At 35.7% G+C, this 16,932-nt stretch overlaps 1 protein-coding gene across 3 annotated transcripts in view; it reads left to right on the top strand.

The window, feature by feature from the left end:
- Positions 1 to 16,932, top strand: part of CAMKMT (calmodulin-lysine N-methyltransferase) — a 407,172-nt gene that overhangs the window by 114,144 nt on the left and 276,096 nt on the right. Inside the window, exon 4 of one of the 3 annotated variants that reach the window (XM_074011870.1) lies at positions 8,055 to 9,723. The exons of the other annotated variants lie outside the window; for them this stretch is intronic. Within the exon in view, the coding sequence (XP_073867971.1) occupies positions 8,055 to 8,164 (110 nt within the window). The 3' untranslated portion in view covers positions 8,165 to 9,723. Of the gene's footprint in view, positions 1 to 8,054; positions 9,724 to 16,932 lie in introns of those variants that run through there. 3 annotated transcript variants of the gene reach the window in all.

The following is a 16,932-nucleotide window of genomic DNA, read 5'->3' as shown; positions in this document are numbered from 1 at the left end:
TAGTAGATACCTGAAGTTACAAAATAGAAAAACAATCCTCTCTCCTTGGGGAATTTACAGTTTAATGTGGAATAAGTAAACTCCACATTTAATGTAGATTAAGTATGGTAGAAACCCAATTGACAAAAGTTAAAACAGTTTATGCAGCGAGAATTCAACTACCTAGAGACTTGTGGACTTTCTAGAATCATTGTCTTCTGTGCCTGATCTTTGGTTATTACTGGGATACCTGTCATTTATCTCTGCCCTTCTTTTACAAACCTTTCAATCAGCAAACTGGGACCAGTTGTTCTATTTAGAGATTACCCATGAGGCACCATCCAAATTGAATACTACTAAGCAGTAATTACATTATTTATAGCAGAGATTATTTGGCTATTTGCAGCACAAGGCAAAGAAGAAGGAACATAATCTCCATTCACATATACCTGTGTGTATATACATGATATATGTGCATCATAATAAACATCACAGTTCTTTTTTGGAATTGTGAAATATCCTCCGAACTTAATAGAAATTTAGTAAGCATTGGGCCGGGCATGGTGGCTCACACCTGTAATCCCAGCACTTCCTGGGAGGCTGAGGCATGCGGATCACTTGAGGTCAGGAGTTCATGACTAGCCTGGCAAACATGGTGAAACCCCAGCTCCACTAAAAATACAAAAAATTAGCTGGGCGTGGTGGCAGGTGTCTATAATCCCAGCTACTCGGGAGGCTGAGGCAGGAGAATTGTTTGAACCCAGGAAGTGGAGGTTGCAGTGAGCCGAGATCGCGCCATTGCGCCCTAGCCTGGGTGACAGAGCGAGACTCCGTCTCAAAAAAAAAAAAAAAAAAAAAAAAAAGTAGTAAGTATTGAGAGGTAAGTAGTGTGAGAGAGAGAGAAATAAAGAGGGAGAGCGAAATTCTGGAGTAACTTTTTTCAAAGGAAATATAACGAAGTCAACATGAAAATCATTCTGTTACTATTTAATTCCTGTATGTCTATCAACCCAACTAGACCTATAATCTCTAAGGCAGTGACTGCTTCCTTTCAGACTCAAATTCAGCAAACAACTGTGTTAAATGTTATTCCTGACCTTCCTCACTATGCCAGACCAAATGCTTCTCTCTGTACTCTTGCGTGATATCTCTATTAATTGCACTAACAACACTGTAAATACATTGAAACCCTGTATATTGAAATTCTCTATTTTTGTTTTTCTCTCTACTCTGCTAAAATATAAGCTCCTCAAATGAGTAACTTTTTTTAATCCAGTGCCTGGCATATAGAACTGAGTAATATTTATGACATTCGGTGTGAAAGACTGTCCGGGCACAGGAATGATAAGACCTGAGACATAGTGATAGATGAAACTCGAGAATGTATTATTATTTGAACAAACTTGATTCTAATATTTACGAAAATGATATAGTTGAAAAGTGTCAAAATATAATCTTTCTATAGCATGTGACTTAGTTTAATATCCATGTTCTATTATTTCTTCGGTATCCTCTTGAGTATTTAATAAATTTTATTAATATCTGATTTAAATTTTAAAGTAGATAAATTAGGCTTTAATAAAAACAAATGGAAACTTTTAGTAAGTGGTTGGACTTGTTCTGAGTAAAGGAATATAGAATGGACCTTATTTGAAAAGTTGAAGTTTTTAAATAGTAAGAATATAGGTAGAAATTTTTTTTGAGATGAGTCTTGCTCTGTCACCCAGGTTGGAGTGCAGTGGTGTGATCTTGGCTCACTGCAACCTCCGCCTCCTGGGTCCAAGTGATTCTCCTGCCTCAGCCTCTCAAGTAGCTAGGATTACAGGTGCATGCTACCACACCCAGCTAATTTTTGTATTTTTAGTAGAGATGGGGTTTCACCATGTTGGCCAGGATGGTCTTTATCTCTTGACCTTGTGATCCGCTCGTCTTGGCTCCCAAAGTGCTAGGATTCCAGGCATGAGGCACTGTGCCCGGCCTATAGTTAGAAATTTTTGAAAGGAGTAATTGGTGTGGCCAAAGTAGAGCTAGCAACATGGTGTATATTACAAGGATGGCCTTCAAAAGGCAGAGGACTGCTGGATACCTCACTATTTTAAAGATAAATTTTATTTAAAAAAGAAATCTTATGCATGATCTCATTTCAGTTTTGATTTACTAGAAGCATATGATGGACTTACGAACAGGACCCTTCAAATCAAAATGCATTGTTTAGGAATATTCTGAAGGGGAAAGCCTGTGACTGCCTTCTCTGAGAACCATCTTCTGCTCACCTACTTATGTCCCTTAAAATTGAAGCTTTAGGATATCCTTTGAAACCTTTTTGTTTCTTATAATATAATGTATAGTACCATAAATACCATTGCATTTGATTTTTGTGTGAAGCAACAGTAAATCACTATTAAAAAGAAAGAATGAGGTTATCTTGCTGACAATTTAAAGAAAAGACTTCTTCATAATATATTTACGACATCTAAAATGCCTTTTGTCCTCAGGGTAGCACTGTAGTTCTTTGGTGCTTGAGTTGATACTGCAATTTAATACTGTACCTACAAAGAAAATTACAGTTTTTAAGCTGTTTATTCCAAGTGCTTTCAAAATGAAGACACTACTAAAGTGGTGAAAGCATGTAGTTGGAAAAAAAAGTAGGAGATTATTAATGTCTTAAAGGTAAAGAATATTGCAAATTCAAAAGATCTCACTCATTATCAATATGGGGTCCTTCTACAGTTTTGCATATTACAACATATTCTTAAAATGGGATACATAGTGATTTTGTAGCATCAACTATTTAAATTTTCTAACTCCTGAGTCCTTTTCTTGCTGTGAAATGTGCTCATTTTATTGTGTGATATTAACATATATCAAGAATATAAGTGAAATATTAAAGCTTGTCACATTCAGGGTTTTAGGGTTCTTAAAAATGTATAAAGGTTTTTTTACGACTGGGCGCGGTGGCCCATGCCTGTAATCCCAGCACTTTGGGAGGCCGAGGCGGGCGAATCACAATGTCAGGAGATCAAGACCATCCTGGCTAACACGGTGAAACCCCGTCTCTACTGAAGATACAAAAACTAAGCCGGGTGTGGTGGCGGGCGCCTGTAGTCCCAGCTACTCGGGAGGCTGAGTTAGGAGAATGACTTGAACCCGGGAGGCGGAGCTTGCAGTGAGCCGAGATCGCGCCACTGCACCCCAGCCTGGGCGACAGGACCAGACTCCATCTCAAAAAAAAAAAAAAAAAAAACCAGCTTTATATATTTGTAAGATTTTGAGTTACCTAATTTTATAAACTAAATTATTTTGTGAAAAAAATGCTTAGAGTCGTACGTTCCATGTACCAGTTGCTCAATATTTTTTTCTGGAATTGAATTAAATTATATCTACAGTTGCTTTAACAGAAAGAGCACTTAATTTGTAATCCACAGACCTGGTGGTCTTAGGCAAGTCACATAATTTCCCTCTCTTTCTATTTCCTCATCTGTAAAATGGGGATAGTAACTCAAAGGACTGGTCTAAGGATCAATGCTTTTGAATAAAAAGCACCTAGTACATGACACATGGTGGGTGCTATATCCCAGCTATTATTATTATTATCCAAATGGCTTATTACTAAAGTAATGAAGGAAAGCTTTTATACAGTTATATCAAAGGTAGTTCTGGGTTATAGACTCAGAGACATCATTACTATGAGGATATAGAGAATTTAGGAAAATTTTAAAAATTATTTAAACAAAATTTGAAAAACACTGTAGGACTGTATTACCACATAGAATTATATCTGCCTACCTATGTATTTAATCACTATCTTTTAGAAAACACACAATAAAAGTTCAATTTGCTATAGTTCATTATTGAGGTAATAGGAGCTTGGAGATTTGATCTAATAAAATGCTCTTAATAGTAAAGCAAACCCATGATGTTATCAGAACTTTTGGAGAAGCCCAGGATTGGGGTGTGCACATGTACCCACCCTGAGAACCAGTGGAACTATATAAGTCTGGTGTAATGTTTTCAGTACAATGATATTTATATACAACTATGTATCAAATACATTTGCTAAGTCCTATTATAAATTAAAACTATTTTAAAACCATATTTCCTGACCCTGGTTTGGAAATTGATAAAACAGTTTAAAGCTGAAAAACATAAACTATAATGATTCAATAAACAATTTAAAAATAAGTTGTATAGGTAGCTGGAAAAGATTATAAATCTCAAAAGTATAGATTTAAGATAAAGCCCAGTTATCTAGAATTGTAAGGTTATAGTACATTTTTGATTGAGCACATTTAGCTTTTTCTGTTCCTCCACTTTGCCTAGCTGCCATTTCTTAACTATGAAAGGAATTGAAAAGTCCATCAGAGTTTTTGTTCGCAGCAAAGAATAGTCATTTGAAGAAAATAGTGCCAGGCCAGACATGTAAAGATATATAAAGAAAAAAAGGAAGGTGATAGGCCTAAATTCCAGACTATTAGCATATTCACAATGGTACAGGTATAGGCTAAGCCTGGTCACAGGTGAAAGGCAGTAGTGTGAGAACTCATGGAATTAACAAAGCTACTTCACACAAAGGGACGGATGGTACTTCCTCCATGTACATTCCCTTCTAAGATTTCAGTGACAAACAGCCTATGTAAGGCTGCAGTGACAATTTATTTCAGTGGCCCTAAAAATACCTATATGTACCTAGATTTAATGTGTAAAATTAAAAGCAATGTATATTAAATATTTCCTAGGAACCTGTGATTTTGTGACCAAATGTCTGAATATACTTAAAAACAAATCCTAATTTTTTCTAAAGAAACATGATAAATATCTGGATAGCTGGCTACATTTTGAAATATTCACCCAATATTTCTGGAATAGTCAACATTTCAATAATAATTTTATTTGCTTTTTCATGGCTTTGAATTTGGTATTATTTTGTTTCTTTGTTTTGTCCTAAGTTTATATATTTTTTTTCTTGCCACCATTTGCTGTGATTACAGATAGAGGTTTAGAGTTTAGCCTTTGCAATATCATCAGTTGATGGCATGTCTATAGCAGTATAGTGGATAATATTTTTTATTTTCATATATGAGGGCTACTTGACTCTGAGTGATTTTCTGTTACAAGATTTTCTTTGGTTTATAGGCCTGCTTTACCTTGGCTTCTGAATATGCTGAAATCCTTTACTTCTGCCCTTGGTTATAACACCTTTTATTTGTTAACATTTTAAATGCTTTCAAATCTTTAACAATAATAAAGGCATTAGTTATTTTAATTAATTTGTATAGATGGATTAAAACCAAAGGGAAGCTGTCATTTTCTGGTTACAATAAAAAGATATAAAAGTTAATTGCTTTTCTTTTCTAAGAAAATTATGCTAACATCTTTGGTACATACTGCTATTCTTAAAGGTTTGAGTTTACTAATCCTCAACAGTAAATCTTTAAAAATGTATAACCTTGCTTAATATTAATTCCTAAGAATGCCACAAGAAACTAGCATCTTTATAGTTACTTTATATTGCAGAGTGAAATAAATTCTAGAAAGATGGGACTAATTATGGTAACTGACATTCTATACTCAATAAAAACTTTCCTTAATTTCACCCCTATGCAGGGAGTCTCAGCAGAATACCTCGCTTTTGTGTCTTGGTTGGTATGGCATAGCACTAAGTGACATTAGATTAGCAACTGGGGAACGACTTTGTGAAACTGTGTTTATGGAAGTGAATTTTCAGAGTTCAAGGTTGTGGGGCTTTTTTTCCTATCTCAAATCACCTAGCAACTTTAGATTCAGGCAGAAGTTGGAGTTTATTTTACAAAACATGAAAAAGCTTTTAAACCAACATCTTTGAGGTAAATCTGTAGCAAAAGTGAGGCCACCTGCTGTTAAGAAAAGTGCCTACACATTCAGCACATTTCTGTCTCCAATAGAGGGTACTGCTGAGTGAAACACTGCCATTATTGTTCAGATCCTATAGGTGGCAGCAGTTCCTGCAGTTTCAGAGCATAACAATGGCTCGATTTGTGGGTCTAAGAATAAAGCTGTCATGAACTCATGGGATCTTTATACTGTAAGGGCTCTTCTTTGAAATGTGATACATGAGAAAATTACCATTAATTTTTAGTTTCTCTTTTAAGATTTAAGTAGCTTATCTTTCTTTTAAGTTCCATTGTGTATTTGAAATTGTGTCCCCAAACAAGTATTGACAGCCATAATTTTATGGTGTTAAATTATGAAGTATAAATTTTTAGGTAATCTCAGAGAAAGATATGATGTAAACTTTTTTTTCTTTTCCTCCCCCACCCCAGCCTTCCACCCCAATTACAAGAATAATCCATTGTTAATTTTGACTGCTGCTGCAATCTTGAGAAGGAAATCCTAGTTGCTATACAAGCATAATTTTCTTCATATTCAGGAGCTGAGTGGTTAATGGTTTTAACATTGCCATTCAACTTCTAAGAGGCTTTGAACCAAATTGTAGCACCTATCAAAGACAGGTTTTGTAACTCTCTTTAAGAAAAAAGAGATTTGAATCATACTGTAGTTTCTGTCAGGCGACACAGAACTGAGGATGTAAGTACTGTACTCTTAGAGCAACTCACTTTTTGCCTCTGACAAGCAGCAGAGTCGCCGTTACTTCAGTTGGTCACTTGCACACACACACACACACACACACACACACACACACACCCCCTCTGCCCATCCAGAATAAACTCCATATTAGGTATAACAATTGTAATTCATTCAGTTTTAATGGTCAAATGATCATTAAAAAATTTTTCCCTGCTAATTATTGTGTTTAATTCAGAGAGTTGCAAAATGCTAAATAAAACTAGTTCTTTGGTTCAAGTCAAAATAGAGTTAAGCCTACCTCTAGGAATGTTTATTCAGAAATTCAGCAACCCTTGTCTTACTGCTCAAATTAATTATCCAGAGACTTTATTATGATCGTTTCCTCAAATTATTATGAAAATCTGAGAACACTATCTTTGTTTTAAATTCAAGAAAGACTAGATTCTCTTTATCATTTAAGATAACAAAGTAACAAACTAATGGCAATGTATGAGTATCTTAGCATATTTTGAAGGGAATAGGTTAAACTATTATTCTTTTGGAGCTGATCTCTTTGTATCCATTAGGTACATTTGTAAATTCTATTGAACCATATTTTTGGAACTAATCTAAAGCTATGAAATGAATACATTATTTCAAATTAAAACATACATATTTATATGTATTATACATGTCATACATAGAGATGCATATATATATTTATTGAAGATAAAGGAAATGTAGGTTTTAGGGTTGCAGAACATTTGGATCATGTAAGTAGGAGATACATGCCTATACCTTCTATCATCCATATATGTGTGTGTGTATGTATATATGAATACATTTATTCAATTGTGTGTTCAGAATGATGTTTTTCATAAAGAATTATTAGTGTCACATATAATTCCATTTCCCATTTGGTGGATATGAAAAGGAAACAGAATTATATAAGCAAAAAAGTTTGCTAGGAGCCTTACATGCTCTTAGTAATTATTTTGTGCATTGTCTGCTACCGAACAAATTATTTGTTTTTAAAGGAACTACTAGGAACAAAATACAAATCAAGTTATTTTTGAATACTTCTAATATTATATGTTTATATAAAATCTATTTTTGATGGCATAATGACAGTTTAATTATGTGCAATTTTTTTGTCCTTGCTATTGTTTTTAGCATATTTATAATAGCTAGCTGAATAGGAAAAAATCATCACTTAAGGCAAGGCTCTTCAGGTCATCTGTGAACATTGTGTCTGTCCTTTCTTTAAAAATATTTTGAACACCAAGATATTATAAAATAAATTCCATTTTTATATTTGCAATTCTCTTTCAGAACCTTATGTTAAAATTAATTTCAGTTTATATTTTCTTATGTAAATTATGAACATGTAAGGATGATCACTTCGCTCTAATTTGTAAATTTTTACAAAGTATTTTAGTAAAATGATATATGTCCTTCAGTGAATTCATATTGCTATTTAACAACATATTCCCTAATGATAAAGTTGATATTTATGTTTTTTTTTTTTTGAGACGGAGTCTTGCTCTGTCGCCCAGGCTGGAGTGCAGTGGCCGGATCTCAGCTGAATGCAAGCTCCGCCTCCCGGGTTCACGCCATTCTCCTGCCTCAGCCTCCCGAGTAGCTGGGACTACAGGCGCCCGCCACCTCGCCCGGCTAGTTTTTTGTATTTTTTAGTAGAGACGGGGTTTCACCGTGTTAGCCAGGATGGTCTCGATCTCCTGATCTCGTGATCCACCCGTCTCGGCCTCCCAAAGTGCTGGGATTACAGGCTTGAGCCACCGCGCCCGGCCTGATATTTATGTTTTGTAAGTAAAATCATTTCGATGAATGACAAAGCTTTTGATGAATCAGGTACTATCAAAGTTTGGAGTTTTCAGAAATTCAGTGTATGTAGGTTTAAAAAATAAACTCAAACTTATTTTAGGTATCATACATATGGGGAAAAAATGAGATATATAGTTAAGTTTGAACAACAGCTTAGACTCATTTAAACGCGGATTTTCGAATTCCTTAAAATTAAAAATTCTGTTGATCTATTTAAAACTGAGTATGCATTTAACTTTCCCATACTTAACAATAGTAAATTTTAATATTAGTAAAATACTACCTAAAAGATGTTCACAGAAACTGTTGACATGTTTGAAAGGATAGGATATGATTAACTCATGCATTTTGAGGGGAATTTTAGGGCTTAGAGAGTTACCTAATAGACTGATAGGGAAAGACTTTCAGGAGAGGGAGCACAGTGACTGATATGCCTGAATTTGAGAAAGCAGCAGATACAATAAATGCCTGATTCTATGTAATGAGTAGTAAATGGAATTTCTCACTAATTGAATTTTTCTGTTTAACTTAGTGTCCATATGTACATATTGTACATATGACTAGTTTTGTAAGCATTAGAATATAATAAACTTAATTTTAAACATACACCCAAAACAATTACTTCCAAAAATTTTTCAGGAGGTCTGTTGGAATCTTTAGTTTGAATGATTATCATTGTGAGCATCTATTGCTATTTTAGAGTCTTGCGTATGAGGAAAAATAATTTGATAATGATTGGGCTTTCTGATTACTTGGGTACTAGATAAATAAGAGTTTGTTAACACTAATTCTGTACATTTAGGTAAATAGATTTACTTATAAACATTTAATAAAATATTATTATTAAACATAGTTCTATTTTGAGTAATAAAATACTGGGACCATAAGCACCTTTTTCTCTGAGTGGCCTTCTACAGATTTCTGGGCCCTAGAAATGGCCTTATCATTCACCCTAGGAGGCCCTTTTTTTCACAGGCCTGAAACTCTGTAGAATCCATGTTGGATATTATTAATGAATATGCTTCTTTTTGTAGAGGGGAGAATGATGATTGAAAAGGTGAATTAGTATCATAAACACTCCAGAAATTTTAGCATATGGGAGAAATTATTCTATCACTTCATGGAATCCATTGTCTTCGTGTGCATCTAGTTTCATGACCTGCAAGAGGGGACTTCTGAGCCATGGGCATGTACAATCAGGTTCTGCTTAAAGCCAACATTTCTTATAAAGACACCATCTGTATTATAAATAATTATGATGCCAATGCTGTAGCTTTGAGTGCTCTCAAATTGAATCAACAAGTACACACAGCATGCATGTTGTGGGCAAGACATGTGCTTTGCACGATATAAAAATACAGTAAAGGCTCCTACAACTGACGTTTTCCCATTCAGGCCTGACTATTCAACCCTATCTACTCTCTTACCTAAATAGATATGTCACTCTCTGTCCATGTGGGGAGAATAAAGCTGAATGTGAAATTTAGCTTCCTTAACATTTAAAGTCAACTTCTCATTTAACTCATTTTTTTTCTTCCATGCTTTCAGAAAAAGAATGATGAGATCAAAATTAGTTACTCATTAGTTACCACAATTATTAAACTTTACTATTTTTGAGGTATAGGGATCCAACAGTACCTGTTCTGAAGTTCATTTTAGTCTAATGGACTTTATTAGCCTTAAAGATGTCATCTAGTTAATGCAATATATTATACATAGGCAGTGTAATTGCTCTCCTCTGTTTAGAGAGTGTATATGAGTAGTCATAAATTCTTGATGGCATAACCCAAACTGGTATCCTAAATCCTTGACTTCTAATTTTAGACCATTGTACTTCTAAAGTTTGCTTGTAATTTGAGTATTAAGAATTTAGAGGACAAGAACGTACAAAGGCCATCATATAGCTCAAAGTCGAAGGGAAAATAATGCTGTTTCTGTTCTCAATATAAAAAAAAAATTATATGAGAAATTATTCATTCTGAAAACTGATCTTCAGGTAAAACTGGGCATAATTAAAAAAGGAGTAACCCCTAAAGACCTTTTGCGTTGTAAAATTCTAGCAATGTTGTGATTCCCGTTGATTTTAAAAAGTGATATGAATGGAACTTCTGAATATCCCCTGAGATTTTAGAAGTATATGATACTGGCAATTATCACAAAAATATATTTCTAGAGAAGTCTGAATAATTGACTCTTTAAAAATTATGTTTTCTTGCAAAATCTCTAAGGAACTGAAGAAGTTTCTTAGAATCACAGGCATGCTCTTAAAGCATTACCATGAGCCTTTACTCTGAACTACCTCATATTGGTACCTCATACCTTCTTTGCAGAAATGAATGCCTAAGTCCTAATGGGGAGAAACATACTCCAAAATGATCTGAAGCCATTGGCAGGGAGACAGAAGAGATACTATTAGCAGAGCAGAAACACAAATAGATGGATAGAGCCAATGGGTTTTGTTTTTTTAATTGTAGAAACTGACCAATGATTTTAATATTTATATGAAAATGTAAAGAACCAATAATAATCAAAATCATCTAGAAGAAAAGGAAGAAAGTTGGAAGATTTACACTACCAGATATCAAGGCTTATTATAAAGCTACAATATTAAGATAGCATGGTATTGGTGTAAGGATTGATGAAGGTCAAATAAAATGATATGGAGTCCAAAAATATACCCACATATATGTGGAAACTTGATTTTATAACATAGGTAGCACTGCAAAAACAATGAAGATAGATGGTATTTTTAATAAAATATTCTGATCCAACTGGATAACTTCATGGAAAAAAATCGTGGTCCTCTACCTCATACCATTTACAAATATCAATTTCAGATTTCTATTTAGACTATAAATCTAAATATAGAAGGTAAAGCGGTAAAGTGCATAAGTATATCTTCCTTATCCTGAGTTAGGTGAGGATATCTTAAATAGGACAAAAAATAACTGTATAGAAAAGATTGATAAATTGGTCCATGTTATAATTAGGAATTTCTATTACTGAAGGATACTATTTGAAAGTAGAAATGTAAGTTACAGAGTAGGAGGAGGTATTTGCAATGCATATAACTAAGGACTTATTTTCAGAATATATAACAAATTCTTACAAATCAACAACAACAAAAAAGAACCTAATTTCACAAATGTGAAAAACATGAACAGGCACTTCACAAAGAGTATATCCAAATGGCCGATAAACAGAAAAAGACACTAAACCGAAATAGTCACCAGGTAAATACAAATTGAAACCAAAATAAGATACCAACATATTTCCAACAGAATGGTGAAAACTAAGACTGACAAAACCAAGTATTGATAATATCGTTGAGCAATTGAAACTCATATACACTACTATTGGAAAAACCATTTTGGAAAACTGCTTGACAGTACATCTTAAAGCTGAAAGTATATGCGTCCTGTTTCCTGGCAATTTCATTCTCAGGTATAGTAGACCCTACAGAAATGTGTGTACCAAAAGACACATGCAAGAATGTTCATAGTATTTTTCATAATAGCTAAACATTGGACATAACTCAAATGGCCATCAACATTAGAAAAGACAAATAAATTGTGGTTTATACATATAATGGAATATTTTAAAAGCAAAGAAAATGAATCAACTATTTCCACACACAATATCCGGTACAAATCCCACAAACATAATGTTGAGCAAAAGATGACAGACTCAAAATAATACATATAGTCATGCATCACTTAACAATGGCAATACGTTCTGAGAAATGTGTCCTTAGGCAGTTTTGTTGTGTGAACATCATAGAGTGTACTTACTCAAACCTAGATGGTATAGCCTGCTGCACACGTAGGCTATGTGGTATAGCCTACCACTCTGAGGCTACAAACCTGTTCAGGGTGTTACTGTACTGGATACTGTGGGCAACTTTAACACAATGGTAAGTATTTATGTATCTAAACATAGGAAGGGTACAATAAAAAAACTGATAATCTGAAGGGACCACCATATATGTGATCCTTCACTTACCAAAACATCCTTATGCAGCAGATGACTATACTATATGATTCCATTTGTATAAAGTCCAAACGATGGCAAAACCAATCTGTGGTGTTAGAAATGCTTACCTCTGGGGAAGAGAGAAAGGGAAAAAGGGAAGCTTCAGGAGTGCTAGTAATATTCCATTTCTTAAACTGGGTGATGACTATGTGGGTGTGTTCACTGTTTTCATTTTTAGTTTTTGAGATGGAGTCTCACTCTGTCGCCCAGGCTTGAGTGCAGTGGTGCAGTCTTGGCTCACTGCAACCTCTATCCCCTGGGTTCCAGCAATTCTTATGCCTCAGCCTCCTGAGTAGCTGGGATTACATGCCCGCACCACCACGCCTGGCTAATTTTTTTATTTTTTTAGTAGAGATGGAGTTTCACCATGTTGGCCAGACTGGTCTTGAACTCCTGGCCTCAAGTGATCCACCCACCATGGCCTCCCAAAGTGCTGGGATTACAGGTGTGAGCCACCATGTCTGGCCTGGGTGTGTTCACTTTGTGATCATTCTTTCAGCCATGATCTTATTTTTTCACTTTTCTGTATGTACGTTGTACTTCGGTAAACAAGTTTAATAAAAAAGAGAGGTAACAGAAGCTGTGTTTTGCTGGTTGTTTGTTTGTTTTTTAGCCTTTCCAATACAGAGCTGAGGAAAAGCAGTCTGGAATGTGGATAAGGAGCTCTGGAAGCTTTTTCTGATTTGAAAGAGGTGGTTCACAGATGAGAAAAATATTTTTAACTTAGCCACAAACTCATAGTGTGTACTGATATTGGTCATAGAATGCCTCGATGTTGCAAGGTTCTTTGGACTGTGGTTCCTTACCTACATAGGATAGTGTTTATGAACCTGAATATTGTTAAAGGAACTTGAGTCAGAGAGCTGAAAGCCATTGAACGATATGTTGCTCAGCACAGATACCACTTCTTACAGAAGGCCTTCCCAGGCCCATCAGTTTGGGCCAAGTGCTTTCCTCCTATGTTCCCACAAATCCTTGGTGTAACTCCCAAGAAACTGTAAGCTTCCTGAGTGAAGTTGTCTGTCCTGAGAGACATTGTCTGTATTGTTTATAATTTAGATTCCAGTGCCTAACATTGTGCCCAGTACTGAATAAAATTAGTGCATGAATGAATGTTTGTAAGTCAGTCGTTCATAACATGGAATGTGCTTAATATGTGTTTAACTATTTTATAGATAGATTCGATCATTTTGGAACATGTAATTCTTATCAGCATTGAATAGTAGGATGAAGAATTTGGGACCCTTTTGTAGGCACTAGCCTTTTGTTATTGTAGTTAAATTTTACAATAAACTAAAACTTGAAGACAAGTTGTCAAAATAATAAAGAAAAAGTTTACGATAAAATAGAAACTTACAAAGGCCTGGTATTCCCGATTTTAGAACAAACTACTTTTTTCAGAGTAACAGTGTGCTCATCTTGAATTACTTTATAAAACTGTAAAATCAGCTTTTTTTCCTGATAAGATAGTGCTTAGTGATATTTTGAAGTTGCTCTTAAACCATCTACAGCTTAAAAAGAACTTTCTAGCAAAGTCATTATAGGTAATGATTTCTCAAGTGTTTTGTTTGAGTTTTTCGTATTTATTATATAAAGTTGAAATATGTACTATCATGATAATTATAATCAAATAGAGAAGTCAGACTTGAATTTTGTATTTCTACCACTAATATGCTTTCCCGTCCAATTAACAGGTTTTTTAAAAATAAAGTTTTGACACTGGATTCATAAGGACAGATGTCTGTATCATACTACAAATATAAACTGTTTAATTTAGTGACAATGCCTAAGCCAGGCAACTGGAGTGAAGACAAATGAAATTCTTCCTTTTGTACTGGTCATTGTGTGAAGGCAACCATAGACACAACCTGTGTCCTGGGACGGGATATGTGAAATGGATGCACATCCTCAAATGTTACCATTTTGTGCATTCAAATGGATAGTCAGAAGACCCATAAGTTCCCTAATTTAGAAATTCCCACAGTTCTCAATAAAGTGACTTTCCACTAGTTTGAGTTGTCACCTTTTCCAAAGGCTTTGACACCACATCTTCCTCAATGAAGTAATTCTGCTTCAAGCAGGTAGATTTTCATATTCATGGCCTACAGGCCAGATTGCAAAAATGCTCTTTAGTATTTTCTTTATGTCATAGCACACTTGGCTTTGGGGTAGTTTCTGCCTCATTTTCATACTAGCTTTGTAAAGATTTCTGTAGTATGTAAGATAACTCTAAAATTGAGGCTTATGTAATTAAATGAGACATATTTTAGACTTATGGAAGAATGGCATGAAGTATGTGTCTCATACCAATATCAATGGCATTAAGTCTCCATATGTATCAGCTGTCTTATCTTTAGGGATATGAAATGTGTAAGTTTGCCAGTATATAATTCAGTAATATTTGAGTGTGTTGGCCGGGTGTGGTGGCTCACGCCTGTAATCCCAGCCCTTTGGGAGGCCAATGTGGGTGGATCACCTGAGGTCAGGAGTTCGAGACCAGCCTGAACAACATGGTGAAACCCCATCTCTACTAAAAATACAAAAAAATTAGTTGAATGTGGTGGCGCCTATAATCCCAGCTACTTGGGAGGCTGAGGCAGGAGAATCGCTTGAACCCAGGAGGCGGAGGTTGCAGTAAGCTGAGATTGCGCCATTGCACTCCAGCCTGAGTAACAAGAGGGAAACTCTGTCTTAAAAAATTTTGAGTATGTTATTAATAACTTATTTCTATACAGAAATGAGCCAAGCATGGTGGTGTGCACCTGTGATCGCAGCTACACAGGAGGCTGAGGTGGGAGGATCACTTGAGCCCAGGAAGTGAAGGTTGCAGTGAGCCAAGATTGTGCCACTGCACTCCAGCCTGGGTGACAAGTGAGATCCTCTCAAACCAAAAAAACACCCACCCCAAAAAACCGAAACTTATTTGTAAAGTGATGTTCAGTTGCATTGTTACAAAATATGAACTCATAATTTTTTTAAGCACAAGGATACTTATTAAATATTAGAAAAGCCTTAGGGGGTGTGTGTGTGTGTGTGTGTGTGTGTGTGTGTGTGTGTGTGTGTTTATGAAATGGAGTCCCTTTCCGTTGCCCAGACTGGAGTACACTGGCACAGTCATAGCTCACTGCAGCCTTGTCCCCCCTCCTGAGGAGCTGGGACTGCAGGTATGTACCACCATGTCCTACTAAATTTTAAACATTGTTTTAGAAATGGAGTCTAGCTGTGTTGTCCAGGCTGGTTTCAAACTTCTGGCCTCAAGCAATCCTCCTCCTGCCTCAGCCTTCCAAAGTTCTGGGATTACAGGCATGAGCCACCAACCCTGGACTTTTAATTTTTGGCATTTTTTATTCTTCCTCTAGTCTAATGGTTTTCTTTTTTTTTTTTTTTTTTTTTTTTTTTTTGAGACAGAGTCTCGCTTAGTCGCCCAGGCTGGAGTGCAGTGGCGCGATCTCGGCTCACTGCAAGCTCCGCCTCCCGGGTTCACGCCATTCTCCTGCCTCAGCCTCCCGAGTAGCTGGGACTACAGGCGCCCGCCGCCTCGCCCGGCTAATTTTTTGCATTTTTAGTAGAGACGGGGTTTCACAGTGTTAGCCAGGATGGTGGTTTTCATATTTATTTGTCCATGGAATACTTTTTTTTTTTTTTTGAGACAGTGTCTTGCTCGGTCACACGGGCTGGAGTGCAATGGCGCGATCTCGGCTCATTGCAATCTCTGCCTCCCAGGTTCAAGCGATTCTCCGGCCTCAGCCTCTCGAGTATTTGGGATTACAGGCACTTGCCACCATGCCCAGCTAATTTTTGTATTTTTGGTAAAGACGGGGTTTCGCCATGTTGGTCAGGCTGGTCTCGAACTCCTGAACTCAGATGATCCACCTGCCTTGGCCTCCCAAAGTGCTGGGATTACATGTGTGAGCCACCACGCCTGGCCAGAATACTTTTTATATTCTGATGTCATGGAAGAACTCCAAAATGAAGTAATGAGGTATAATAGGATATTGTAATACTTGGATTACAATTGACAGAAAAATAAAGCCTTGTAAACTAATTGCTGTGAGAAGTAGCAGTTGTGATTCTTATGCTTTGAAAACTTTAACAGAATGGAAAAAATAATGGTAACATATTAGAAACATTGGATTATTGTAAAAAGAACAAGAAAAACCTAATTTAAAATGAAATTAAAATAACTTTCAATGAGAGCAGTGTTTTTATGTTTTATCCATATGCATTTAATATAAGGAGAACTACTTATTGAGTTCCATGTTCACTATTTGGGTGAAGGGTTCACTTGAAGCCCAAACCTCAGTATTATGCAATATACCCATGTAAAAAACCTGCACATATACTTCCTGAATCTAATATATATATTAGATTCACATACACACACACACACACACACACACACACACAAATGGGCAATGTTTCACTGTTGGATCTGCATACCAGATGCAACATCCAGTTATAGTATTATATATATTTTTAATGCAGACAAATGCAAAAATCCTTTTCCATACAGATATGTTAGAAATGTGTATA

Source organism: Macaca fascicularis, chromosome 13, assembly GCF_037993035.2.
Source record: "Macaca fascicularis isolate 582-1 chromosome 13, T2T-MFA8v1.1".
NCBI lineage: Eukaryota > Metazoa > Chordata > Mammalia > Primates > Cercopithecidae > Macaca > Macaca fascicularis.
The sequence above is the reverse complement of the archived record's forward strand: the minus strand, read 5'-3'. Positions and strand labels throughout refer to the sequence as shown.